Here is a 26,781-nt window from a genome sequence, read left to right as displayed (position 1 = left end):
CAAGTGTATATATTATAGAGAGTGAGATACTTTCAGATACATTGTCCACCCCCGCCCCCTTTTTTGTGTGTGATTGGTTCACATGTGAAGTTACTTTTGGTTGTTCTCCATGTGTAAGTTCAAAGACCTCGAAATCTAGGGATATATAAGGAATTTGGAAAAAAATGTAGACAGTGTCAGTTAATCTTAATTAAAACACATTGGCTTGTGCCTTTATAAAGTTCTAGGTTACAGCTTTTCTTGCTAACCTTGTATTAAGTGCACTTGATACTCTGCTCCCAGCGCTGGAGCACCTGTGCCCCCTCCGGCATCACAGGTTTGCAGCGAGACCAGGGGTTCCGAACAGTCCTGTTGCACCAGAACAAAATCAGCTTTAGAAGGGTTGTTGCTGTAGTGCCGGGTTTTTTAAAAGTCATGACCTACAAAAATCTTGATTTGCAGTTGCTGGTTGGTGGTTTTGTTGATTATATCACATTGTTTGGAAAGAATGAAATGAATGCTAAGTATATGTTTGTCCTTGGTCATTACTTCTTTAAGGCCATTTACAAGAAAGCCATTTAATTATGAGGGTGGCAACTTCCATAAATTGTGCCGCTGCATATTCTCTGCAGAACTTCTGAGATGTTACGTGTCAGGCGTCACCGGTGTAGAATTTCTCCACCCACTTATTGAGCATTTTGGAGCAAGGACCGCTCTGGGACAGGAGTTGGGTGGGGTCAGGGAAGCAGCTGTGTTTGGTCTGGGCCCCTCCCTGGGGGTTCACCTGCGCACGGGCAGAGGTGAGAAGCTCTGCATTCTCAGGAGTATGGAGGTGTTGAGGATGATGGTGGGAAGGAGGCGGGGAGCGCCTTGCGGAGGTACAGGGCACCCCAGAGCTTTTCCAGCACACGTGGGTGGGTCCTTCCCCGTGGCCTCAGGACAGGCCGATGGCAGGACTTCCTTATGTCCCCGATGTGAGTCTCCAGGGGGCTCGGGAGGGGTCCTCAGTGACCTGGCCTGGCTCGGAGTCGGCGACAGGCTCATGCCCACCATGCCTGGTGGGAATGCAAAGCGGGAAGCAGGAGCTGTGGACCCGTTTCTGCCTTCAGGTGGCGCCAGGGCCATCACCTCATCTCCGCTCAGCGCAGCCTCTTCCTGCCCTGAGTGTAGCTGCTGCGGCCTCTGTCCACTGAGCGGCACTGAATTGGTCAGGCTGAGCGTGTGCCCTGGTAGTGGCACAGGCGCTGCAGAGAGGGCACAGCTGTTTGAGGGGCCGATGAGGGGCTCACGCTGGCACGAGGTTTGGAGGCGGGTGGGTCTGCTGTCAGCATCTTAAGCCTGGTGGACGCTGCGCCACTTCTAGCTCCGTCCTCACCGCACCTTGGAGCGAGCACCGTCTGTGTGCCCAGCGGAGGCTGGGAGAAGTGGGGCGCAGATGGGGGCCTTGCTCAGGCACTCAGGACGGAACCTGGTGCTGGGCCCTGTGGTCCAACTCTGCCTCATAGCACAAGAGATCGGCTGGGGAGGCCCCTGGCCCACGATGCCCAGGGGTGGGTTCGCAGGTGGTGGTTCTGCGTCCACGGTTGACCCTGAAAAAGCCTGGGGGGTGGGACGTGCTGCCGGCCAGGCATGGGTCTCTGGGAATGCTTGGTATTTGGAAGGTGGGCGTGAGGCAGGAGGAGGAGAGGGTGACCGGGGGCTGCGGAGAGGCTGCAAGGGCCCTGCTGAAGACGGACCCAGTCCAGAGTAACGTGCTGGAGCAGGATGCCTGGGAGGTATGAGCCGATGAGGGCAGCTCATGTCCTACCGTCTGGAGGAGTCTCTCAGGTTAAAAACCACAGGGCTTCCCTGGTGGCGCAGTGGTTGAGAGCCTGCCTGCCGATGCAGGGGATGCGGGTTCGTGCCCCGGTCCGGGAGGATCCCACGTGCCGCGGAGCGGCTAGGCCCGTGAGCCATGGCCACTGAGCCTGTGCGTCCGGAGCCTGTGCTCCGCAACGGGAGAGGCCACAACAGTGAGAGGCCCATGTACCGCAAAAAAAAAAAAAAAAATCACAACGACAGAACTTGTGTTCCTCCACATCTGCCCCACGTTGATGTGACCACCACACATGAAAAACACACATCTGTGCATTTAGCTTTTGTGGAGTGTGGCCTCCACACACCCCAGCCACATCTGACATGTACCGTTCCAGACGAGTAAGCACAGGTGAGCCTCTCAGGAACTAGCAGGTGTTTGAATGGCCCTATTTCCTAGTGGCAATTGTTGTCCAGGTAAGTAGAAGTTGATTGATAAGTAAAGTCATTTTTTCGAAAAGATTTTTGATGACAAGAAGCATTTGGGAGTATGAAATAAGGAAAATTGTTAATCTAACTTAAAATATTAAAACATTGCTTCCATTCCTAAATGTATCCACTTGAAGTATTTTAAGGATTGGGTCCATAAGACAAATAGGAGTTGTTAATGAAATCTAATTTCAATTTATATTTTAGTAATCATTATGCATAAATATAAATTAGGAACTAATTTCATAAGTATGCCTGGGAGATATGAGCCGATGAGGGCAGCTCATAAGCTAATTGATAAAATTATAGCCTTACATTTCTCTTCCCCCCCCCCCTTTATTTTTTTTTTCATCTTCAGACCATGATTCGGAAAGCCCTGCTTAGAGGAACCCTCTAGCAACACCATGAGGATGGTGGGTGGGGAGGGTGGGCTGCCCTCCTCTCAGAATTTGTGTTGCCGGGTCCCAGGTTCATTTTATAACTTCCCTACTTGAGTTTGCTGTGTGGGTGTGCGGTAACGGTTCTCATTTCCATTAAGAACTGAGGTTAGTGAAGTTTAAAAAATTCAGTTTCTGAATAAGATCTTGCAGATGGGTGCCGATCCCAGCCACGTCCAAGCCAAGCTACCCCAGAACGTCACACCTCCTAACACGGCCACACTCTTGTCCCTTCCCTGCCCCGCTGGTTTTCTCTGTTGTCTTTTCTATTTTATTGACTTCTGCTTTTTATTACTTTGTTCCTTCTGCATTGCATGTAATTGGTTTTCATCTCCCGGCTTGGGTTTTGCGTCACGCCTCTTTCCTCCTGGTTTCCTCTTTCCTACCTTTTGGTTTTGTTTGTTTTATGATTCCATTTTATCTGTACTATTGCTTTACCAGCTATCCCTCTTTGCTTCATTATTTTTCAGTGGTTGGCCTAGGGTCTGCCTCTTACCCCTCACACGCTACTTGAAATAAGTGGCGCCGTCTCACGGGGAGCGTAAGAAGGTTACAGAGTCACATCCTGCCACTCAGTTTATGCTGTAAACTCCACAGCGTTTGCTTTTATTTTTACCAAAGTCCATTATCTTATAAAGAAGTTGCACATGGAAAAATGTCTTCTGCTTTTACACATCTGTTTACCATCATTGCCACTTGCCATTCCTTGGTATAGATCAGGTTGTTTCCTTCTCCCCAGAGAGCTTCCTTCATCTTTTTTTGTAATTTAAGTCTTCTTGTGATGAATAATTTTGGCTTTCGTTTTTCTGAAAAAGTATTTCTTTTGCTTTAATTTTTGAAAATTATAGTACTTGGCTAATGAATTCTAGGTTGAAGTCATTCTTTCTTTAACGATGTCTCTCCCTTGTCTGGTTTCCATTGCTTCTGTGGAGAAGTCTGCTGTCATCCTTATATCCGGTTCTCTGTGTGTAATAGGTGTTTTTCTCTGACTCCTTTTAAGATCTTCTGTTTAATACTGGTTTTCAGCAATTTGATTATTATGTACAAGCATGAGTTGTTTTTTTTTTTGAAGGTTGGCTCTGCTGGGGCTTTGTTGAAGTTCTGGGATCTGTGGTTTTATAGCCCACATCAGATTTGGAAAATTTTTGACCATTATTTCTTCAAGAATTTTTTCAGTCTCCCACTCTTTGGGTTCATTCAGCCTGTGTCTATTGAGCACCGACTGTGTACAAGGTACCGTGCTGGCCTGGTGTCCACAGTGGTCTGGCGTGAGGGCAGGGCAGACAGCACGGGAGAGGAGCTCGGCATCCCACTGCAGGTGCCTCTTTTTATGGTTTGCCTTTGTCTGCCCTGTGGTCCAGGCCAGCATTCTTTTAAAAAATGTTAAGGCAAACAAAATATCCTCAGTTTTGTTCTTTGTAGACCAGCACTCACAGTGTTTAAAGCCTCAAAGAACAGCCAGCCCCCAAAGCTCCAGCTTCATTTCGTGTTCACCTAATCCTCCTCCTCCACGTGAGACCCCACCCAGCGTGGTTCACCCTTCATCAGAGGCAGAGAATGGAAGAGGAGGTTTGGGGAGGGGGCTCAGGCACTCACCGTGGAAATAGCACAAGTCAGCTCATGTCCCAGAAAGACCACGTCTGCTGCCCCTCACGGTCTGGCTGGAAGTGTGGCTTTCGGCGCAGGCTGGACTGGGCTGCACTCTGCTGGTCTGCCGCCCCCAGCATCTGTTCATGACGCCGCAGTCATGGGGCCGGGGCCTGGGTGTCTGTATAGAAGTTAAGCCTCTTCTTCATGTTTGGGAATACTTCTGAAACAGGATTTCTACCTCACAGCTTTGATCCACATTTTTGTTTTTTGACTCAAAATCTTTCCTGTTCAGCAATCAAATGCAAGACAGTGTCAACAAGGCCAGAAAACAGATGGAATAGACAGTTTAAAAAAAATACGCTTTGGTCAGATCAGGTGTGGTACCTCGCAACTGGGCAAGGTGATCATTCAAGGGCTGTTTTAATTTATAGCTGAATTTTGTATGTGTTTTTAGGAGAAATATATGAAAAGTTCACACATAGAATTCAGCAGTATGTAAAAAGATACAGACCTATGGCCAAGTATGTTTTATCCCAATCAGGAAATGGATGAAAGACATGAAAGACGCTTCCCTGGAAAGTCAGGCAGATGAGAAATTAGCCCCTGGAAGGAGATTCAACCTTTTGAGCCACCGGGGGTGCATATTACCACCACGACAAGGTACCACACACACACCTGTCGGAAAAGCCAGAATAAAACACATGGCAAGGACGCAGGGAGACTGGTCACACTCGCTGCCGTGGGGATGGAAGTGGTGCAGCTGCTCGGGAAAACAGCAGTTTCTTTAAAAATTAAACATGAAACTACCATACGACCCACAGTCACGCTCCTGGGTGTTTATCCCAGAGAAACGAAGACTTAACATTCACACAAAAACCCCTGTGTGAAGTGCAGCAGACTAGTAGTAATAGCTTCAAACTGGAAACAGCCCAGGTGTCCTGTAGAGGGTTGAGCTGTGGAGTATTTTTCAGCCAAAAAAGGAACAAATCTCCAGGGAATCACCGAGTGAAAAAAGCCAATCTTGAAAGGCAACACACAGTGTGACTGCATTTATGCAATGTTCTTGAAAAGACAGAACTACAGCACTGCAGTAGCAGGTTCACGGCTGTGAGCTGGGTGGGGGGGGGGGAGGCGCAGCTATAAAGGCACCACGAGGGGTCCCTGTGGCCGTGGAAACGCCCAGGGTCCCTCAGCCCAGTGGAGGCCACATGTTGGCTTTTCAAGATGTTACCATTAGAGGAAACCGTGTAAAGGCTACATGGGATCTCTGTGTAGTATTTGTTAACACTACATGGGAATCTACCATTTCTCAAAAAAAAAAAAGCTTAATTTAAAAAAAACACAACAAAAAAGGACCTACTGTATAGCACAGGGAACTCTACTCAATATTCTGTAATAACCTATATGGGAAAAGAATCTAAAAACGAATGGATACATGTATATGTATAACTGAATCACTAAAAACAAAACAAAAAAAACCACACAACAGAATTCAAGCAAAGCAAGCAAAAACCTTCTCAAAACTCTTCAGTAGCATAACTGCATTAATATAAATTAGTCATCATGTGTGCGTGCTGTGTGTATTAGAGCAAGATTTAAGAAACTCAGATATTGTGGGGTGACTTTTAATAGTTTCTCAGTAAGGTGACTTGGGCAGTGATGTAGGTTTGCCGACCACTCTGACCTTCCTCACCGTGTTCCTCGGCGGTCAGGGAGGCGGAGAAGGCACAGCCAGGGGATTAGAGGTTAGTGTCGTTTCCCCGAGGCCAGCCAGCCTCTGAGAGCCTTACAGGACCCTCACCAAGGGGCAGGCTCTCTGCTGCCACGGGCACCCCGGCTGCCCTCCCCCAGCCAGAAAGGAGGAGAAAGGCCCCACCTGCTGCTGCGAGGGGTCCCTCCCTCAGAAACCAGCCCGTTCCCTGCCTCTGAGCCCTGGGGCTGCTGGTGTCTGAGCATCAGGACCCCTGATATCTGCGGCAGGAACCAGCCTCTCTCCAAACCTGCCTCACCGACCAAAGGGCCGGACCTTTTTACCTCTGAGCAGTCTTAGAGATGTGTAAACGCGCTGCAAGCAGATACCCCAGCAGAACGTGCAGGGGGGCTTCCCTAGGTGCTGGGGTACTGTCAGACAGCAGGACAGGGCTGCTGGGAGTCAGCGTGCAGAGCTGGGTATGCGGAGAGGGGATCGTGTCCATGGCCAGGAGGAGGCAGGGCCGGGTTCCAGGACCAAGGGCGGAAGGAGGTGGTGATGCAGGGTACGGAAGAGGACTTAGAGGGCAGCTAGCGCAGATTCTTCCTGGGATGGGGTGTGCCCGTCTGGTGGCGCCGCGGGGCGGGGGGCTGCTGTGGCAGCCTGGGCAGAGGAGGCGGCCGGGGCAGTGAGCTCTTAGGGCTGTGACTCTTGTTTATGTAGAGGCTGGAAGGGGAAAGTTATTGGGAAACGGGGCTGTTCCAGCAGCTGCAGTGGATCTCTTTTAAGTCCTATCTGTTCTTGTTTCACAGATCATCGGTTGCCAAGTGAGGAGGGAGCCCCCCAACTCCACCGAGCGATACACGCGGTGGATCAACCATCTGGCGCCCGACCAGCTGCTCACCCAGGTACGCCTGCCGCCTGCAGTTGGCCCCGGCCTCCCCGAGAGGGGCTTTTCATGCCCTTAGCACCTGTGTCTGCCCGCCTCCTGGGCGCAAGGCACAGTCCAGGTAGGCGCTCCCTGGAGAAGGGGGACAGCGTTTCAGAGGAGCCCGGCCTGAGGCGGAGCCAGAGCCAGAGGGCAGGTGTGCAGGGCACCCCCAGGCCAGCCGCGTAGGCTGAGGCGGACGGATCCAGAGGGCAGGAGGCCAGGGCTCGGGCAGCGCTGAGCTGCTGCAGGGGTGAGGTGTCCAGGAAAGGCCTGAGTGTCTGGCGGGGCGGGGCCGTCCCCGAGCAGGGCAGCTGGAGGGGGGCCGGGTCTGGGGGAATGAGCTGAGATGCACTGTCTGGGTGGAGCTGGTCAGCAGACGTCAGGAGCCCTCGGAGCTAGAAGAGGGCGTGGGCTGAAATCAGACTAGAAGCCACCAGGAGTGGGGCCACGGCCTGGAGGAGGAGGCCAGGAAGAGGTTCTCGGTCTCAGCTGTGGGGTTCCGAAATCATGGGACTTCCGGTGGGTCCACGACCGTGTGTTGATGAGGTGTTGAGTGAGGACAAGAACCAAAGATCCTCTCTTCATCCACCTTTGAAAACCAGACACTGCCTCAGCGTGCCAGCAGCCGCTTAATGCTCTGTAGCAAATCACCCCCAAACAGACTTAAAACAGCCCTAGCTCTTGGGGGTGGGCCCAGGCCTGCTGCATTTGCCTCTTGGCCCAGCCCTGGTGCCCCGCCGACGGCAGATGCTCCAGACTCTTCCTCCTGCTGGACGAGCTGCTCCCAGGACTCACCCCGCCCCCCACCCACCCAAGACCGGAGAACTGTGCTCCTCAGGGTGGGGGCCCCAGTCAGAGGGGGAGGAGTGGGGAGCAGCCCCCCAAAGCCCACCAGGAAGTAGCTCTAGAAGGCCTGGAAACATTCTCCCCCCAGTGAGGTGCTGGGGTCTGTCCCACGTTGCGATTTCCTGTGATCCTGCCATATAATGAAGTGCTTTTTTCTAAACTCTGAATTTTGAAAACTGAAATCTTGGTATAATGGAATGATTTATAGTGATAATCAGCTTCTGAAATTAGAGCTGCTTGTGATTATGGCATCAGGTGTTCTGTTCACTGAACTCAAAGTGACTCAGAAGAAACCCTGAGAGTTTCCTTTTGTGGGGCTGTTTCGCATGCTTCTTTGGATAATCCAAGATTATTTACCCTTTCCTCTTCAGTGTTGGGTTTGCCAGTTGCTTCTGTTATCAAAATGACTTCACCAGCTTTTAAGTTCTATGCCGTTCAGGCTGGTCCACACAGAAAAAGCACTTTTGCATTTGGATTTACTTTTCCCATTTTGAGATGAATATTCCAGTAATGGCCTAATAGCTACAGGTGGTGCACTAATAACAGGTAATAATAATAGGGGCACTAGTAACGAGTGAGGGCAGTGAGGGCACTGGGGAGGCTCAGTCACTGCTGCTCCCCCAGCCGTGAGGAAAGGAGAAGGGCCGGTGTATGTGGCCCACGTGGCCTCCTCGGAGCTGGCAGGGTCTCCGCTGTTGGTGCGGGAGCTCACGGGTTGATGTTGACAGTCATGCGGGATGGTTGCAGCTCTGTCCCGTCTGCACCAAGAGGCCCTGGATCACCGACAGCCACTGAGCGTCGGGTTGCTGCAGAGCTGTCGGGAGGGTGTCCTTCCGTGCGGCGGGGCATACGAGCTGGTGGAGCTGTGAGTCCACAACAGCTTCAGGCCTCTGAGCAGAAGGGAGTCTTCTCTGCAGGTTGTGAAGGTACCTGAAGGAGAAGCCTTCGACCTTAGCATCCCGAGTTGGGAAGAGGGCCGAGGGCTCTGGGTACACAAGCTCTGGGTACCCCTTGCATCTCAGTTGGCATTTGGATATGAGTGTGCAAACCATCATTGGTGCATGGAGAATAAGCACTGGGTCTGTGACTCCTGTCGCCATCCCTCTCCTGGTCCTTCCCTCTGTGGAGCAGGTCCAAGCCGTGGGTCACGGCTCTGGGATGTACCACCTGTTTACAGATGCCCTCCCAGGACGTGCACTGATGGTTTCAGAACAAAGAATCACAGCTGCCTCAGTGAAGAGCTAGTAAGAGCTTTCATATCCTAACTGGGAAATTAAAATGTCCCACTGAGTGTGAATCCCCTGGCCTGCGGTCAGCCCTGGGTCCCCCTCAGATGCACAGCTCTGCACCTGCAAGGGGGCTCTGGAAATGCTCACCTTAGTCCCAAGTATTAGAGGGTCTGTGAGTAAGTGTAGAGGTGGCTGCGTGAGAGAAACTGCTGAGCTGGCTTCTGCCATGTGCTGGATTTTCTGGGAGAACGTGAGTCACACAGAAACTGTGTGACTGAACACTGAGGGTATAATTTACATGCAGCACATTCTCAGCCAGAAATACAAGTTCTGAGCCGAGGGCAGACTTAACTGTTTACTGTTAAGCATCATAGAAATAATTAAGGTAGGGTCTTCCTAAACAGTGTTTTTCTTTAGCAAGTCAGGGGAAATTAAAGTATAAAGTTTCTCAAAATAAAGTGAAAGAAGATATCTCTTATTTAAGCCATTTCTCAACTGTTACAGTCACCGAAATCACCAGCACTCTGTGGGGTCTTTGTTCATAGTCTAAATTGAGTCACATTTGTGAGGTGGAGAGCAGCGTAATTTGGTTTGATATTTGTGTGTCTACTTGAATGTCTGATTAGATACCCACCATGCACAAAGTTGAATCAGAGTACTATAAAATTAACACTCTGCTAATTCCAAATAAACCAAGAGGTGGAAAGTTGTCTGGACAAATGGCCTGGAGCCTGTGCCAGCCTGAAAATGCACCTGTTTTAGGCAGTGCCCACTTTACACCTTCAGCGAGGGGCTGTTCCCAAGGGACCTGAATCTCTTGGATGGGGATGGGGGGCAAGGGGAGGCAAGGCCAGACCCCATCCCCGCCTCAGAGGCTGCCCCTGGGGGATCCCGGCAGCTCCAAGGAGGGGTTGGGGGCCCTGGCAGCCTGCATGGGTAGCTGGGTCCTTACCGAGGCCAATGAGCCCAGCCCTGGCTCCCTGGAGTATGTGCTCAGGTTCACAGCGGAAGGAAGACAGCAGGAGTGGGTGAGGCGCCCCCTTCAGCCCAGCCCCACCTGGTCCTTGTCCTCCACGCCTGCTCCCACCTGCCCTTGCACCTCTCTCCAGGATCCGTGCTTCCCTGGTGTCTTAGCCTGCTCAGGCTGCCATAACAAATGCAATAGACAGCTATTTCTCACAGTCTGGGGGCTGGAAGTTCTAGATCAAGGTGCCAGCAGGTGGTTCCTCCTGAGACCTCTCTCTTGGGCGAGTAGACGGTCGTCTCCACCCCGAGTCGTCACAGGGCCTTTCCTCTATGGCTCACTCCCGGTGACTCGTGGATCATGGCTCCACCCATGACCTCATTTAACCTTAAAACCTCTTTAAAGGCTTCATCTCCAAATGCAGTCGCCTGGGGGGTTAGGGCTGCAGTGGGCTTTGGGGGACACAATTCGGCCCATAGCGTTTGGACACCCTCTTTGGCTCCTCCACAGCCCCTGGTGGTCCCCCCTGGTCTGTGTCCCCTGCCCCTGGGCCCACAGGACACAGTGGTATGTGGACAGGGCTGCAGCGAAGAGAACAGCCCCCCTTCCTGTACAGCCTCTCCTTCGTGGCCCCGTGCGTTCCACAGGGAGGGTGTCACCCAGCTTTCATCTGCCCGCAGCGTCTGAACAGCTTGGCATGAACGTAAATGGGAAAAATGTACAACCCACCTGCCAGCACTAATGCACAAACTCTCACTTTATCCAGTATCCAAGGACTCTAGACTAGCAAAATTTCTAGATAATTAAAGTTTACCTCTGTAATTACAGACTCTACCTAAACCAGCACTCCCCAAACTTGTTTGATCATAAAATAGCTCAAAAACTTGAAAACAATGCAGATCCCTCATCTACTCCCATAGAGTTTCTGATTTAGTGGCTCTGGAAATGTGCATTTTTAACACGTGCCTGAATATTTTTGATGAAACTCTTTGAGAATGTTATTCCTGCCTCTAATCTGGAGGCCAGGCTCCTGGTACCTGCACAGAGAAACTGCTTCCCCACCGGATCGTAGAGTCATTTTACAAAGCCTAACCAATTAAAAATTGTGTATTTTGAAATAACTCCAGGCTCACATAGAAGTTGCAAAAATAGTAGAGTTCCTGTGTGCCCTTCACCCAGCCCCCCATTCGTAACATACCCACAGTATGATGTTCAAACCAGAAGATGCACACTGGTACAACCCTGCTCGGGGTTCACACATTCTCGTTGGGGAGGGGTGGGGGGTTTATGGAATTTCATCACGCGTCTGCATCAGCACAGCCCCTGCCACAATCAGGATATTGGGACTATCCTGCACCCCAAAGAAACTGCTTGCTAGTCACACTTTGTCCTGCCCCTGCCCCTGCCCCTGGCAACAACTTCTCTGTCCCCTTCGCTGGAGTTTTGTCATTTGAGGCAGTTATGTCAGTGGAACCACGCCTTTTTCATTCCGCATTGTGCCCTCGAGATGACAGCTTGTTCCTCCTGTTGCCGAGAGAGTCCAGTTGCAGGGACGCGCCCGTCATTGTGGGGCTGTGACAAGTAGGGCCGCTGAGACCCTGATGGACAGGCTTCACTTCCTGGGATGAGCACCGGGTTTGGGACTGTGCATCTGTGTTCAAGTTGAAGTCCACGCGAGGCTCCCGGAGTGGCCGCGCCATTTCCCCTCTCGGCACTTGGTGGTGTCAGATTTTTCATGCCAGTCGTTCCGTGGTGTCTCATCACTGCTCTGCCTTGCATTTTCCTAACGGCAGTTTCTTATGTGCTTATGCACCATCCACTAAGCGTCTGTTCTGATCTTTTGCCCATTTTCTTATTGGATTGTTTGTTTTCTTGCTATCGAGTTTGAGTTTCCTTTTGGACAGAAGTCCCTTGTTAGGTGTGTTTGCAAGTCTTTTCTCCTTATCTGTGGCTTTTCTTTCATCTACTTAACAAGAGTCTTTCACAGAACCAAAGTTTTTAATTTTGGTGAAGTCCAACTCATCTATTTTTTAAATAGATTGTGCTTTGGGTATCAATGTCTAAGGATGCTTTATGTAACTATAGGTCACAAAGATTTTCTCCTAAAGTTTTATAGTTTTACGTTTTACATTTAGAGCTATGATTCATTTTAAGTTGATTTTTGCATAAGGAGCAAGGTTTGGATCAAGGCTCTTTTTCTTTCTTTCTTCCTTTCTTTTGCTTACAAATGTCCAAGTGTTTTCACACCATTTTTGGTGAGAATACTACCTTCCTTTATTGGCCTTTGTCAAAAATCAGTCAGCCGTGCTCGTGTGGGTGTGTTTCTGGGCCATTCTGTTGCATTGATCTGTGTGTCACTCCGTGGCTACACTCTCCTGGTCACTGTAGCAGTGGAGGAAGTTTGAAATCAGTTAATGTGGTTCCTCCAACTTCATTCTTCTTTTTCAAAGTTATTGAAAAGAATAACTTTGCCTTTTCAAATACTGAGCAGTTCTTCAGTTCTGAGCAGGCACTGACCGGGTGTCCTAAAAAACTCAGTTCTGACTCCACGTGCCTGGAGACAGCGTCAGATCCCACAGATTAAGGGCTCAGTCCTACAAGACTGCCTCACTTCAGCCCAATCACAAGTCCAGGTCGTCACCTGTGCTTCCACCTGACTGGCTATAAATCAGGGTTCCCACGACCCCCTCCTCTGTCAATTAATTTGCTTGAGCCATTCACAGAACTCAGAGGAACATTCACGTATGTTTACAGTTTACTGTCGTGGATATGATGAAGAATACAGGTGAACAGGTGCGTAGAGTGGGGTCCAGAAGCGTCCTGAGAACAAGAGCTTCTGTCCCCAAAGAACATGAAGATCCACCCACATTTCATGGATGCTGGCCTCTGGGTGGGGACCTTGCCTGTGTCACCCCTGTCACCCCTACCTGACCACCATGACTTTCTGGGACGGTGGTCCTCCTTCATTCTGTTGTCCAACCTGAGGCAGGTTCTGCTCGGGTCTAGCTCTAACCTGGATTCACACTGAGAAGGGGCCCCTGAGAAACTGGTGCCCAGCTCTTGCTGATTTGACACAGCACAGTCCAGCATAGTGAGATTTCTTTTTACGTGGAGGAGAGTAAATTAGCTAAGAATAATTCGGAAAAATTTGCTAGAACCAAAGATGTGGGCTGCCAGATGAAAAGGGCCCTTGGGTATCTTGCCCAGGGTACGAGAGAAGACCCTGCCCAGGATTTAAAGCCCTTGGACAGTTCAGAGAGGAGAACAGCAGGAACAAATGTGGTCTTGGATTTCTCAGCAATTGCAGTGGAACCCGTAAGACACTGGGACACAAGTTTCAAAATTCTCACAGAAATGGTTTTGAATGTTGAATTCTATGCCTAACGAAATTGTCAATCGTGTGAAAATATAACAAGGACTTTTTCATATAGGGATTCAAAATATTTGTCTCTTACAAAAGCTTTCTCAGAAATTTACTGGAAGACATTCCATCAAATTAAGAAGCAAATTGAAGAGGAGGAAGGTATGAGATCTAGGAAGCAGGTCTCCAACCTGGGAGGAAGGCCAGAAGCAGCCCAGGAAGGAGTGGGGAGATAGAATAAGTGCTTTACACACAAGGAGCACAGGCCTCCTTTTTCTTCAATTATAGAAACACTCAATTAGGGAGCAAGGAAAACAACGGAGAGGCCTTTGTGTACAGTGGGATGTGACAGGGGCAACCGCACTCAACCAGCTCCTAGCGCTTGAATGAAGCCGCAACAGCAAAGCAGCAGAAAGCCACCAAGAAGAGCAGAGAAATTGAAGCTCACATCAGTTGAGACAGAGGAAGTTCTGGGCAGATAACCTCTCAAAATGAGAAGACAGAGAAGTGCAGCAGCGGGAAATACCCGACGCTCATGTTTTTATTCTAATCCAGTACCTGCGACATCCCGACGGCCCTGACTTCCCGACTGCGTGCTTCGTCCCCTTGTCTCCGTCTCCCGAGGCCACTGGGCTCGCCCTGGGTACCGAGAGGGTCATGTCCGGCCCGGCTGAAGGACACTCGTGTGTGTGTTTGATGTTCTAGTTGTCCACGGAGGGGACCAAGCCACACTTTACTCTGGTCACCCCTCCCCTAACAAGAGCAGCCCCTGACCATCTCCTCTGTACTTGCCATTCCACATACATTTTCTTTAAAAAATAGAAAAAGGATAACTTTTTTTTTTTTTTTTTGCGGTACGTGGGCCTCTCACTGTTGCGGCCTCTCTCGTTGCGGAGCACAGGCTCCGGACGCACAGGCTCAGCAGCCATGGCTCACGGGCCAAGCTGCTCGGCAGCATGTGGGATCTTCCCGCACCGGGGCACGAACCCCTGTCCCCTGCATTCGCAGGCGGACTCTCAACCACTGCGCCACCAGGGAAGCCCAGGATAACTTTTTTAAAAGTTGAAACATTTCAGGGCTCCAAAAATGCAGAGAATACGCCTCCCCCTTGGCTGCAGTGCGTGCCCTTAGGTGACCCCTCGCAGCTCGGTCTCGTGTGCAGCCCGGCCCCTCGTCCCTTCCTGGACGGTGTACCCAAGATCCCCACTTCAGGTTCTGCTGCTCGAGCCCGTGAAGGTCCCCACTGTGCGTGCTGGGTCCGGAGGCTGTGCCGTGTTCCTCACTCACGTGAGACCCCAGGGCCCTCAGGGCAGCTGCAGCCTCTCCACTGCTGAACGTTCGCTGTCGGCAGCACGTTCCTCAGCTTATACCCTGAGGCAGTCACCCCCGCAGCCAGCAGCTCCGCTCTGGGACATCAGTCTTGGTCAGCCGCACCACCTCCCTGCTTCCTGACCCGCCCGCGGCCTCCGCAAAGCGGGCTGACAGAAGTGCCGACCTTGGTGATCTGCGTGGGGAGCCGCACGATCCTTCTCTGTTGACGAGGATCCAGGAGAAGCAGGAGAGTTTGATAGGATGCTCTTGAGTGGCTGAGAGCCAGGGCAGGGACGCAGGTGTCCCCCACCCACCCCTGGGGGGGGCAACAGGGCAGAGGCTCACCCTGTGGGGTCGGAGCCACAGGGGGTCAGGAGCCAGCTGGCCCAGGAGGCTCTCATGAGGTCCAGGGCTCAGGCCACACTGCAGGCCAACAGCGGCCCTGGTGAAAAAGCGCTGGTGTCCTGCTCCCCAGGTCCCTGCTGGAGTGGGCGCCCCCCTCCCAGCCCCCCTCAGGTTGCTGCCCCAGATGCCCTGGCCTCTGTCTCCCCTCCAGCCAGCGCTCAGTTTCACTGTTGGTAAAATGCAAGGGTTCAGCAGCTACAACCAGACTCCAGGGCCAACCATCTGTGTGACACACGCATTTGAAGATATTTAGCAAAACTAAGTGAAGGTAACTTCGGCCGATTGAGAAGGCAGAGCATGAGGTGGAATCACGGGTTCTTTCCTGCCCGTGGGACCGGGCCTCCCATGTGCCCCTGACCCCACTCTTGTGTCTACTCTGCCGTAGCTGCTTTGAAAGACCTTTCCTGTCATCCAAGTGGAGTCTCTACAGCCAGGCGGTTAGAACCCACCTGGGTCTACCAGACAATTACATTTCACATATTCATTCAGCTCTGTGTGTCTTTCCCTTAAAAATTTGTCCTTCACAGCTCAATGGTTTTTACCTAATTCTAATCAGTTAACATGCATAAAATTTTAAAAGTACATTTTTTTTTTTTTTTTTTTTTGCGGTACGCAGGCCTCTCACTGTTGCGGCCTCTCCCGTTGCGGAGCACAGACTCCGGACACGCAGGCCCAGTGGCCATAGCTCACGGGTCCAGCCGCTCCGCGGCATGTGGGATCCTCCCGGACTGGGGCACGAACCCGTGTCCCCTGCATCGGCAGGCGGACTCTCAACCACTGCGCCACCAGGGAAGCCCCAAAAGTACATATTTTTAAGTGGATTAACCTGTACTGTTTTTCTTCACTTTCTCATTTAAAAGGAGTATCTGCGTTATAGAGCCATGGTACACTAGCAACTTTTAGTTGAAAAAGTGGTTACTTACCAACTTTCTCCAAAAAGTACTATTGAGTAAATAAACTTTGTATTGATGTCTGTGTCTTTATTAAATCCAGAAGCCATAGGTTTTGGATTTCATTTCAAAGTTTCTTTTTGTTGCTGTGTGGGTGTTAAAATGTCAGAATCCTGGAAAATTTGTTATCTGTCTAAAGATAGTCTTGCAACAAATTAGAATTTAGAAATGAGGATAATAAACCACAGGAATCTGGAAATGAGTCATATAAACTTTGCTCTTTTTCTCTAAGAAGAATTCATATCACTTCCTGGTAAGATATAGCTAATGAGGTCTATAAATTTCATTAAATGCTTCGTTTTCTTTCTTTAACTCAAGGGCTTCTCCTTTCTAAATAAAAAACGGAGCCCATTTTAAGTCCCTTATCCTTACTTTTGTGTTTTTAAAGCACCAGAAGCATTGAAAAGTATCCATCCGAATCCATATGTTTTTACGCGCCTTTCTTGAGAACCAAGGTGGACTCTGTTCAGGACAGAGTATGGCCAGTAGCTTATGGAATGTTTCAGTTTGTGCTGTGTACTCCCCAAGGCACACTGGAAGATTTTTAACTTGTATGAGCTACGTAGAATTTATTTTTGCAAAGTGCACTTTCTGTTGGTGGCAAAATAAGGGGAGAGCCCAAAAGCAAACTCCCAGGTCCCAGAGCAGCAGCATGGCCCCTGAGCCTTGCCTGGGAGCCCCTTCTTTTCAACAAAGTTTCAAGAAACTAGATTATCTGATTATTCACTTGGTGACATATCAGAACCAGAAGAGGGAGTGACACCTCAAGAGTGAGAGGAGACAAAAATCGATGAAAAGGAATCATTAGGAACTGCAAGCTTGGTGATCCTGCGGAGGTCTCCTCAGCCCACCTGCACTCTCACCTGTGTGCACTCCTCCCCTCACCTGTGTGTGTTCCTTATCTGTCCTAATGAACTAACGGGCCATTCTGTTTCTCCTCAGCTGGAACCCCCCCCCCCAACCCGAACCCATGACCTGTGTTCACAGTAGGACACCAGTGGTGGCCTCGTGACCTGAAGCATTGTGTCACCTTGCCCACCAACCAGGGTCCTTCTGCCCCTTCAGAACTTGCCTTTTCTCACCCAAACATGAGCCAGAGGAGCTCACCTCGGTCCTCTGGGAACCAGGGCCACAGCCGCTGCCTCACCACAGACAGGTGGCCTTCGTGCATCTCGGGGGGCTGTTTGGCTCCACTGTGAAGAGGTTTGATCCTCTGTCTGGTTGGTTGTAAATCTGCAGTGTCTGGGAACAGATGTCTAACTCATAATTGGATATCAGAGTGGAGATGCTGTTCGGCCCTGATGTCCAGCTGCTGCCCTCACTTCAGGTGCCACAGGAGTTCGGGGACATCAGGTGTCTGCATTCTGCGTGAACGTCATCACAGACGGTCCGAGAAAAAAGGTCCGAGACAAATCACTGGGATGTATCCTGATGTTGCAGGTAGGACCTGTCATCCCAAATAGGTCCTGTGCTGCAGAGGGTACTGGCCTGGTCTGTTCACATAACCCCTTCTGACCATTTTAGAACAACTTTTCTTTTACATACTCACCCCTCCTCAAGGAAAAAGAGCTCTTTCCTGAAGACATGCTTTATGATCCAGAGGGAGGGATGCAATTCCCGTAGAAATACAAAGTACTAGTGATGTGAAGACAGTATTTGTAAAACATATCACTGAAAACCAACTAAATGACTTCCCATATGCTGGAAACAAAGGCCACTTGCTGGGACTCCCGGACAGAGGGTGGTGGGAGGGCCGGGCCCCTCCTTGTGGGTGAGGAGGGCAGAGAGGGTCCAGCCAGCTGGGCTGGGCTGGTCCCAGGACCAGACGGGGTTGGGGGAGCTGGGACACCAGCGGGGCGGAGCCAGCTGCGGCCCTTCCTTGGAGGGACAGAGGGATGGGGTGGGAGGTGGGACCTGCACCCTGTGCCTTCAACCTGCCACAGGCAGCTCAGGACGCAGCTCCGCATCCTGCCAGTTGCGCAGCCTTGCCGGGTGTTTCTGGGGAAAAGGAGCTCCCAGAACAGTTTGCTGGCGAGGTGCATTTGTGTTCCCAGGTGCTGTGTGGTAAGCTGCAAGGTTTGACACTGCTGTCCGTGGGCCAGTTCTTCCCACCCCTGTGGCCGCGGGCAGCTTCCCTCCTTGCGGCCTGAGCGCCCTCTGCTGGGGCCTGCACACCCTCACTGTGCTGTCGTCTGAGTAAGACTAAATGACCTGTAACTTACCTAAACATATGATAATATAGAAAAAAGCAATGAAAGCATTTTATACCTCTTGGATCTATTTATTTAGGTTCCAGGAATTCTGAGTTCTGGGGGACTGTTTCCGCAACTCTCTGTACTGCATTTAATCACAGACCCTACAGTTGGAAGAGAGGTGAAGGGGAGATACTAGCCTATTCCAGGTTTAAGTAATCAAAGAAGCAATTTTTGTTTAAAGTCAATGCTCCACTGCTTACCACTTAAACCAGGGGTTGGCAGACTGGCTGGAGGGCCAAATCTCTTCTGCTGCCTGTTTTTGTAAATAAAGTTTTATTGACACACAGCCATGCCCATTTGTTAACGTCGTGTTGTCTGGGACTGCTTTTGCATTGCAGTAGCAGAGCTGAGTACCTGTGACACAGACCCTAAAATGTTAGCATCTGGACCTTTACAGAAAAAGTTTGCCGACTCCAAGTGAGGCAGTGGTGCGGCTAATTCGCCAGCACCAGACTGTAATGTCCTTAGTAGGTGTGTTCTCTGGGCCAGGAAGTGGTCTGCGGTCACTATGGGATCATTCTGTCTTTCCCAGAAAGCTCTCAGGGAGATTGAGGGCTGGAGGCGAAGGGCATTGCTGGGCCTATAGGTGTTTGCTCTTCCCATTTGCTTATTTTCACCACCTTGGCATTTATCTCTTACATTCATCTTGAACGTCTTAGACATGTGCCGTTTTTGCGTGGCTCTCTCTCTCGCTCTTTCACAAGAAAGAAGACGCAGCAGATTAGATCAGGGTTTAGTTCTGTTTCTTCTCACCCTCAGAGCCTCTCACCCAGATCATGGCTGGGGTCAGCAGCTCGGGTGGGCCAGGGTGTGCGTGTCCAACAGGTCCTCGGGGCCTCACCTTGAGGACCACAGGGAGGGAGGGTCAGACACAGTCCCAGCCCCACACAGGGTCTCTCCTGGAGGCCTGGGGTCTGGTCACTGGCATTTGGAATCACTGAACACCTATGCAGTAATCTGTGACTTGCATGCAAGTTGTATGGCAGAGGTAGATGGAAATATTTCCTAAGAAAACCATTTTCTTTGAAATTTAAAGAGTATATAAGCTCCTCCCACCCCTCAACTTGCCACACACACACTGTTTAAAGAAACACAAGAGTTTACTCAGCAGACGTGTTTCTCTTTCTTCACGTGCTTTAGCTTAAATTGTTCATGTGGCCGGCCCAGCCCATGTGAGGAGAACAGGAAGCAGATAATGCCATCCGGACTCTGGTTCTGATGCTACAGTAACTGTAGCTGATACAATTGAACTTCAGTCATGGAAAGGACAGTCCTGGGGAAAAGAAAGATCACAGCTCATGTCTGAGTCATTTAACTGATTAAAGGGGATAACCTGGAGCAAGCCAGCCCCCACCGGGGCGTACAAAGGTGCTGGAGGGAGCCAAGCCCACCGTGGCACCTGCTAGAATGTGCCGGCGAAACTCCCGGTCCCATGAATCTGTGATTCATTCTTATCCTGGCCTCCTCGTTAAGAAGGAAGCTGTCTTAGGTGTCAGCTGTGTGTTGAGTGGCCATTTCCCATGTGCAATTTACTGGAGGTAAAATATGAGTATAGGGATTTCCCTGGTGGCGCAGTGGTTAAGAATCCTCCTGCCAATGCAGGGGACACGGGTTCGATCCCTGATCCAGGAAGATCCCACATGCTGTGGAGTAACTAAGCCCATGTGCCACAACTACTGAGCCCACGTGCTGCAACTACTGAGCCCACGTGCTGCAACTACTGAAGCCTGCGCACCTAGAGCCTGTGCTCCGCAACAAGAGAAGCCACTGCAATGAGAAGCCTGCACACTGCAACAAAGAGTAGCCCCCGCTCGCTGCAACTAGAGAAAGCCTGCCCCCAGCAAGACCCAACGCAGCCAAAAAAAAAAAAATTTATTTAAAAAAAAAAGAATGAACGTAAACTGCTCGTTGGAGTCAGATGTAGTCTGGTCTGGAGAATCACGCAGGCAGGGACCCTTGAAGCAAACGGGGACATTCTCATCATAGTTCATTTGCTGTAGTTTATCTGGCGGCCCCAATCCAGTGGAAGCCAGCGTCCTGTATTCTCAGGTGTGTCTGGGCGTTCATGTGAGTATTAAGGCAAAGGTAGGATGCAGCCCCTCAGCCATAGATGGCAGGAGGCTGCTGGTGTCTTAAGTCATGGGTGACTGTTGGAAGTAGGAACAAAGGAAAGCTTGAAAGAAACCATCATGATGAGCCAACTTCTCTTTGGATTTTGAAAATAATTGCATTGTTCTGACGGGACCAAAAGAAGTGACCACCAAACTTACACTTTCTTTGCTCTTTTTTGTTCCGTTTTTATTCTTTTGTTCCCGTTGTCCTTTCAGATAATGCAGGGTTATGGCAGTGCCTGGTGTGTGTCACAATTTCACTCGTCTTCATGGCTGAATAATATTCCATCGTGTGTATGTACTGTTTATACCACATTTTGTTTGTCCGTTCACATTTCGATGGCCACTGGGTTATTTCCACCTTTTGCCTGTTGTGGCTAATGCTGCTGTGAATATTGCCCTGCATTGTCTGAGTCCCTGTCTCTGATTCTTTGGGGTATATACCCAGGAATGGAATTGCAGGATCATTTTATGTTTAACGTTTTGAGGAATGGCAGCTGCACCGTTTTACGTTTCTGCCAGCAGTGTAAGAGGATTCTAATTTCTCTACATCCTTGTCAATACTTACTGTTTTCTGGTTTTGCTTTTGTTTTTGTTTGTTTATTTTTGATAGTAGCCATTCTCACAGGTGTGAGGTGGTATCTCTGGTTTTGATTGGCATTTCCCTAATGATTAGTGATGTTGAGCATCTTTTTGTGTGCTTATTGGCCATTTATATATCTTCTTTGGGAAAATGTGTATTCAAGTCCAAGTGTGCGGGGTCCGGAGTGTTCACTTCCCTTCTCCTATCCCTGATGTGCAAAACCCCATGTATTTCTTTTTTTCAATAACTAACTTCTGGGGGATCGTTCGTTATATTTTATACTACTTGAATCAAGTATGTATTTCTTTAAAAGAAAAAATGTTTAATGATTTAGGGTAAATATTTTAAAGAAAACAATCATGAATGTGTCTTCTAGACATTCTCTCATTTTAGGGAAGGTTTTTTAATATGGCTTGTCTTGTTTAATTCTACATTTAATTGATTTTTTAAAAACCTCCAGTCCTGGGGAGTTCATGATAAAAAGTTCTTGCTTAAGCATTGCATTTGATTTCTCTGAGTCTTGATTGGAGAAGGAAGAGAGGAAGCAGAGAGCTGGAGAGGCCTCCTGCTGCCCCTGCTGGAGCACGAATGGATCTGAGTCTCCGCACGGGGTGCTAGGGCTCTGAGTCAGATGACCTTCAGCAGGACCAAGGGCACAGCCAGGCTAGGGTGAGGAGGTCTGGGGCCCTTTCTCTTGGAACTGTGATTGGAGCCAAAATGTCCCCTGATGTGGTTAAGGATCATTCAGGGTGAGATGTTTACTGGAGGAGACGCCAGTTCATGGGAAAGAGGTGAGAGTGAGGAACGGCAAGTGCAGCCTGAGAAACAGAGAGCCCCTCAGGGTTTGCGGCCCCAGCGAAGCTCAGTGAGAGGCATGAAGGCCGAGAGGTGCCCTGGGAGTGGCGGGTGGGGACGGAGGCCCCTCTCTTTGTTCTTTGTAGAGTGAGAGAAACATTACGAAATGCTTTGGAAACTGTTCTGTCTTGTTCAAATAGGATTGGGGTGGGAGGTGGGGTGAGGTGGGGAGTCAGTAAGACCGAGAAAGTATGAAGCTTTAACAAATGTCTGGGAAGGAGCAGCTCCGAAAAATTATAGGTGTTCTGCTCTCAGCAATTATGTATAATCTGAAATGATTCTGTGTAAATTGGGTTTTAAGGAAATCTCCGTGTCACTGCGGGGGGGGGACTGCCCTGCAAAGCTGGCTCCGAGCGAGGCTTTGTTGCACATTCAGAAAAAACCTTCCTCCTTCCCCCACCCTCCTCCCCTCCCCCAAAGGGAGGTTGAAGAGGGAATTTGGAGATCAAAGCACAGAGCCAAGAAGATCCTTATGCAACGACAAGTCCTAGAGGAAGGGTCCCAGAGGAGGGGTCCTGACGCAGCCCATCACCCTCTCCCTTCTCTTCTCCCAAAAGCGTGTAGTGTGGTTGGAGGACAGACGGGAGGCCCCGGGGCAGGACCACCAGGACTGCAGAGAGGGCAGCAGAATGTGGCCTGTTTGTAACCACGCAGCCCAACTGCTCCTAAAGGTTGGGAGGAGGGGCCACAGCTGCCCCAAAGGGATGAAACCCAGACGTGGGGTGAGGTGGTGCGGGTGGGGGCGGCGGCCCCAGCCTGGGCACTTCTTGTTCTGAGGACGGTGGGAGGTGAGCAGAGGGTGGGTGTGGACCGTCGGAGAGGGCAGATGGGGGCCGTGGGACTGCCCACCTCGATCCCGTGGTTGGGGGTGTCCGGGTCATGCCCGTCAAGGAGCATGAGCCCGTGACTATTGCAGGTGCCTCACACCTATTGACGGTGCAGCCCCGACCCCCCTGAGGTCAGTACTGTCACGAGGAAACAGCGGGGGAAGTTAAGGAGATTGCCCAGGACTTGGGGTGGAGCCCACTGTCCAGGTCCCTGCTGGGAGTGACCTCCCCCTCAAGCTCACCATATCCAGGGCAAAGTCACCATCTTTGACACCCACCATCCTCTGCGGCCCCAGCGCCCAGGGTGTGGGTGCCCCACCTCCGCCAGCAGCACCCCTGGAACAGACATGTCTCTCTAGCCTCCCTCCGCCGGTCCTGGTCATTGCTAAGCCCCCTGTGCCCCCGCCCATCCTCTCCTGCCTGTAACACACAGGGGTGACTTGGGTTGGGTTCCCCAAAGCAGAGCGCAAGACCGGAAGGAGGTGCAGGAAGCAGACAGGGCAGGGAGGGAGCCGGCCCAGGCCAGCCGCAGGCGGCGCCACGGGGATGCCGGGCCCAAGGCCGGCCGCAGGCGGCGCCACGGGGATGCCGGGCCGTGACCCACATGCCCAGCTGGAGGGGTGGCTCTTCTGTTCCCCCACATCAGCGGTTCGCCAGCTTTGCCGCCCCCAGGGACATGGTGTAAGCCTGGCATTTCTAGAGGAGGGGCTCCCAGCTCCCCAAGGGTGGGTGCAGCTTGACCTTAATGTAATTAAAAGGATAATTTTTCCCTGGAGTTAGTTTAATAATTTCCTCAAATAATGACAGGAGGGCTTTTCCTGACATTGTCTTTTTATCATTATCACTGACTCAATGTTGGGTGGCTGGCAGCCAGCTGGGCCCCGGGGGCGCTAAGCACTGAGCCGGCTTCAGGGAGTGCAGTGCCCTTGGCACCCGTTACAAGGAGGCTGGGAGCCGGGGTCCACCTGGCTCAGTGTGCCTACCACTGCCGTGGGATCCCTGGCGTCTGCCAAGTTAAAGAGCTGTTTCAGGGGCTGGGTTGTGCCCACGTCAAGTCCACCCAAGAATGCGGTTGACACGTGAGCCGTCAGGCTGAGGAGGGGCGGCCGTCAGGGCAGCGCGGAACCTCCTGGCGGTGCCGGTGTAGGGTGGCGACAGCCCGTGGTCTGCAGGGCGGCGGAGGCCTGCTGCTGCCCCATGGCCCACGTCCCCCGGCATCCTCCCGCTGAGGGCCCGGCCGGCACAAGTGGGGCCCGTACAGGCAGAGCCGGGAGAGGCAGGAGGTGTGGCAGTGCTGCCGCCCCCTCGCTGGGCCCCGCCTGCCTCTCATACACACGGGCAGCGGGTGCCGCGGGGTCCTGGCTGCTGCCCTCTTACTCAGCTGCTGCCCGTCGTCCCCAAATTTAGGGCCTTTTCACAGCCTTGTTGCAGGCCACGTCCCCCTGTGGACCTCACCCCTCTGGCTGGCCCGGAGACTTTCCCAGGCCTCCCACCCCTACGGGTGGGTCAGTGTGCGATGCTCTGACCTCTGACCTCTAGCATCCCACAGCTGAGTCTGATCTAGAGAGGTCTGTGGGACCTCCGACTCCTCGTGACCTCGTCACATGGTCTCTGGGGGCCAAGGGCCTGCGGAGCCAAGGGTGGGATGGCGAGGCACAACTGACAGTCACCGGGCTGCCCCTACCTGGGGACTTCAGTTGAAACAAGTGTGTGCATCCTGCCCAGGACGCTGCGTCCACCTCTGCCTGTGCACTTGGGGCTCTCTTGGTGCAGTCAGCCCCTCACAGAGTGTCCACCCGCTGCTTTCGCATCACGGTGGACGCTCGCGGCCATGTGTACCTGCACGCATGTGAGCAGAGCACATGCACAGGCCTGATTCTCTCAGGTGGGTCCCACTCTCTGGCTCTCACCCGATCACCCACTGGACACTCGCTGAGCCCTGTGGCGAGCGGGACACCGCTGGGCACTGTGGTTAGAGGGGAAAACAGGACAGACACGCCCCACCCAGCCATGGAAGTGCAAACAGCCAGGAGTTCGGGTGGTGCTGGGCACACCAGCCGCCTCGTGTGGTGACTTGGAGCTTCCGGCGCGAAGAAGGGATGGACCCTGGGCCAGAGGCGCCTCCTGGCCCAGACGTGGGCTGGACCGCTGGGCCTAGACGGCAGCACTAGGCCCCAGGAGATCTGAGAGGTGGTTCTCAGGGCCAGCACTGCCCGCTCAGCAGGCGAGGGAGCCACATGGGTGCTGCCCATCCCAAATCCACCCCCAAGTTGGGAGCAAAATGAAGGGGTTGTTCTGCAGCAGCTGGAACCAGCTGCGTGCACCCCCTCAGGTCCCACCACCTGGGCAGGTCAGCAGCTGGCCTGGGCAGTGTGTGCCTGTAGGTCGCCAGGTCAGACCCTCACCTGCCAGTGAAAACCAGTCAAGCCGCCAAAACCTTTCCTCCACCACCAGCTGCGTCAACGTCGTAAGTGGCTCAGCAGATGTTTCTGGAACCAGGATTTTACATTTACCAAATGTAAATCGGGCTCCATCCACGTGGGATGAGTGTGGATGCGTGTGAACTAAAATGCTGGCCCTGCAGCCCAGCGTCCTGTGGGCAGAACTGCCCACGTGGAGCTCTTGGCCAAGGCGTCCCCGTCCTGCATTGCCTGTGTGGGTGGCACGCATGTGTGTGCTCTGTGTCATCCATGCAGGAGGCGGGCTGGCAGAGCTCCCACCCCTTGGGGGGACATCATGAGGCCGGGAGGCCGCAGAGCACAGAGAGGTGTGAGGACACGTGGGATGTCGTGGTCAATACGGCACCATGTGCGGTTCTCGGGACATGAAGCTGCTTCTAAACCTGCTGTAAACCCTTGGTTTCTCTCTCATTTTAGGGGGAAGCCTGAGTGTTCTGCATTTCATTCTCAGACTTGACTTTTATGTCGTCAGTATTGATTTTCTACTCAAAATATTTTATTTTGTTTTCTTTATTTGGTTGCACCAGGTCTTAGTTGTGGCAGGCAGGCTCCTTAGTTGTGGCTCATGGGCTCTGTAATTGTGGCTCGCCAGCTCCTTAGTTGCGGCTCGCTGACTCCTTAGTTGTGACATGTGAACTCTTAGTTGTGGCATGCGTGTGGGATCTAGTTCCCTGACCAGGGATTGAACCCGGGCCCTCTGCATTGAGAGCGCAGAGTCTTAACCACTGCGCCACCAAGGAAGTCCCCAAAGTATTTTTAAAATTGTGCCCAATGCTGTAGCCTGCCCGTTGTAGGCTGTAGTGTTTTCTTTCTTAATCCCACTTAGTAAGTTACTTTTTAGTGCTTTAGTCCTTGGGGGACACACTGACCACATACCCGGGAATGGACGTGGGCCTTCTCTTCCTGTTCTCTCTTAGGATTTGGGATTTTAAGGTCTATCTGAAATATTATTAATGTGTATTATTCAGTTCATTTGGGAGCAAAATTCCAAACCCTGGCAGTCATCTTTTTCTTCCAGAGAAGAGTATCGTATTAAAGCATTAAATCTACCCTCCATCCATTTCCTCCATAGATTCAGAAAGAGCAGGTGGGCCTGGTTCCTGGTGCTGGAACGACTCAGTGAAATAAAATGATGATGCATAAGCGTGGGCGAGAAGGGTTGATGAATCTGACTGCTTCCCTGGGCCATGTGTAACCAGTTCTTGTGTGATGGCTTGTGAGTAAAGGGGTGCCCGAGCCCATGATCCTCTGTCCTGCAATACTTCCAGAAAGTTCAGTGATTCAGACAGCCTGAGTGCCCTTCTGGGGCCTTTCCTGCCAGGGCCTATGGGATGGAGGATCATTGCAGGCCAGCGTGCTGTCTCGTAACAAACATTTATTTTACCAAGTGTGCGTCTGTGTAGGCCTGACACTTGGGTTCCTTGAACGAACCACACGTGAGAACACTTCCCGGCAGCGTCCTCAGCAGCTGTTGAATATTCATATGCTGGAAGCCTTGGTGTCTTTTCTGAAAGAGCTGCTGGCAAATCTCTCTGGAACTTCGAATGATTCCTTCCATCGGCCCAACGCTGGAACTGAGAGTGGAATATGTTTCCAGGACGTGGATGTTTCCCTGGGTTCAGTCTGAAGGTCAGATGAGAAAGTGCACAGGCCCCTCCTTGTGGGGAGAGACGCTACGGAGAACACAGCAAAGTGACCGATGTGCACGCGGGCGC

General features: G+C 51.5%; 1 protein-coding gene across 2 annotated transcripts in view; it reads left to right on the top strand.

The window, feature by feature from the left end:
* The window catches only part of B3GNTL1 (UDP-GlcNAc:betaGal beta-1,3-N-acetylglucosaminyltransferase like 1), a 118,240-nt gene that overhangs the window by 48,063 nt on the left and 43,396 nt on the right, over window positions 1–26,781 (top strand). For both annotated transcript variants that reach the window (XM_082861647.1, XM_082861646.1), the window contains one exon: window positions 6,792–6,887. In XM_082861647.1, coding sequence (XP_082717773.1) covers window positions 6,792–6,887 — 96 coding nt within the window. The remainder of the gene's footprint in view (window positions 1–6,791; window positions 6,888–26,781) is intronic.

The sequence above is a fragment of the Leucopleurus acutus genome (genome assembly GCF_964270905.1).
Source record: "Leucopleurus acutus genome assembly, chromosome: 19".
Taxonomy (NCBI): Eukaryota; Metazoa; Chordata; class Mammalia; order Artiodactyla; family Delphinidae; genus Leucopleurus; species Leucopleurus acutus.
This window is presented reverse-complemented; position numbering and strand designations above follow the sequence as displayed.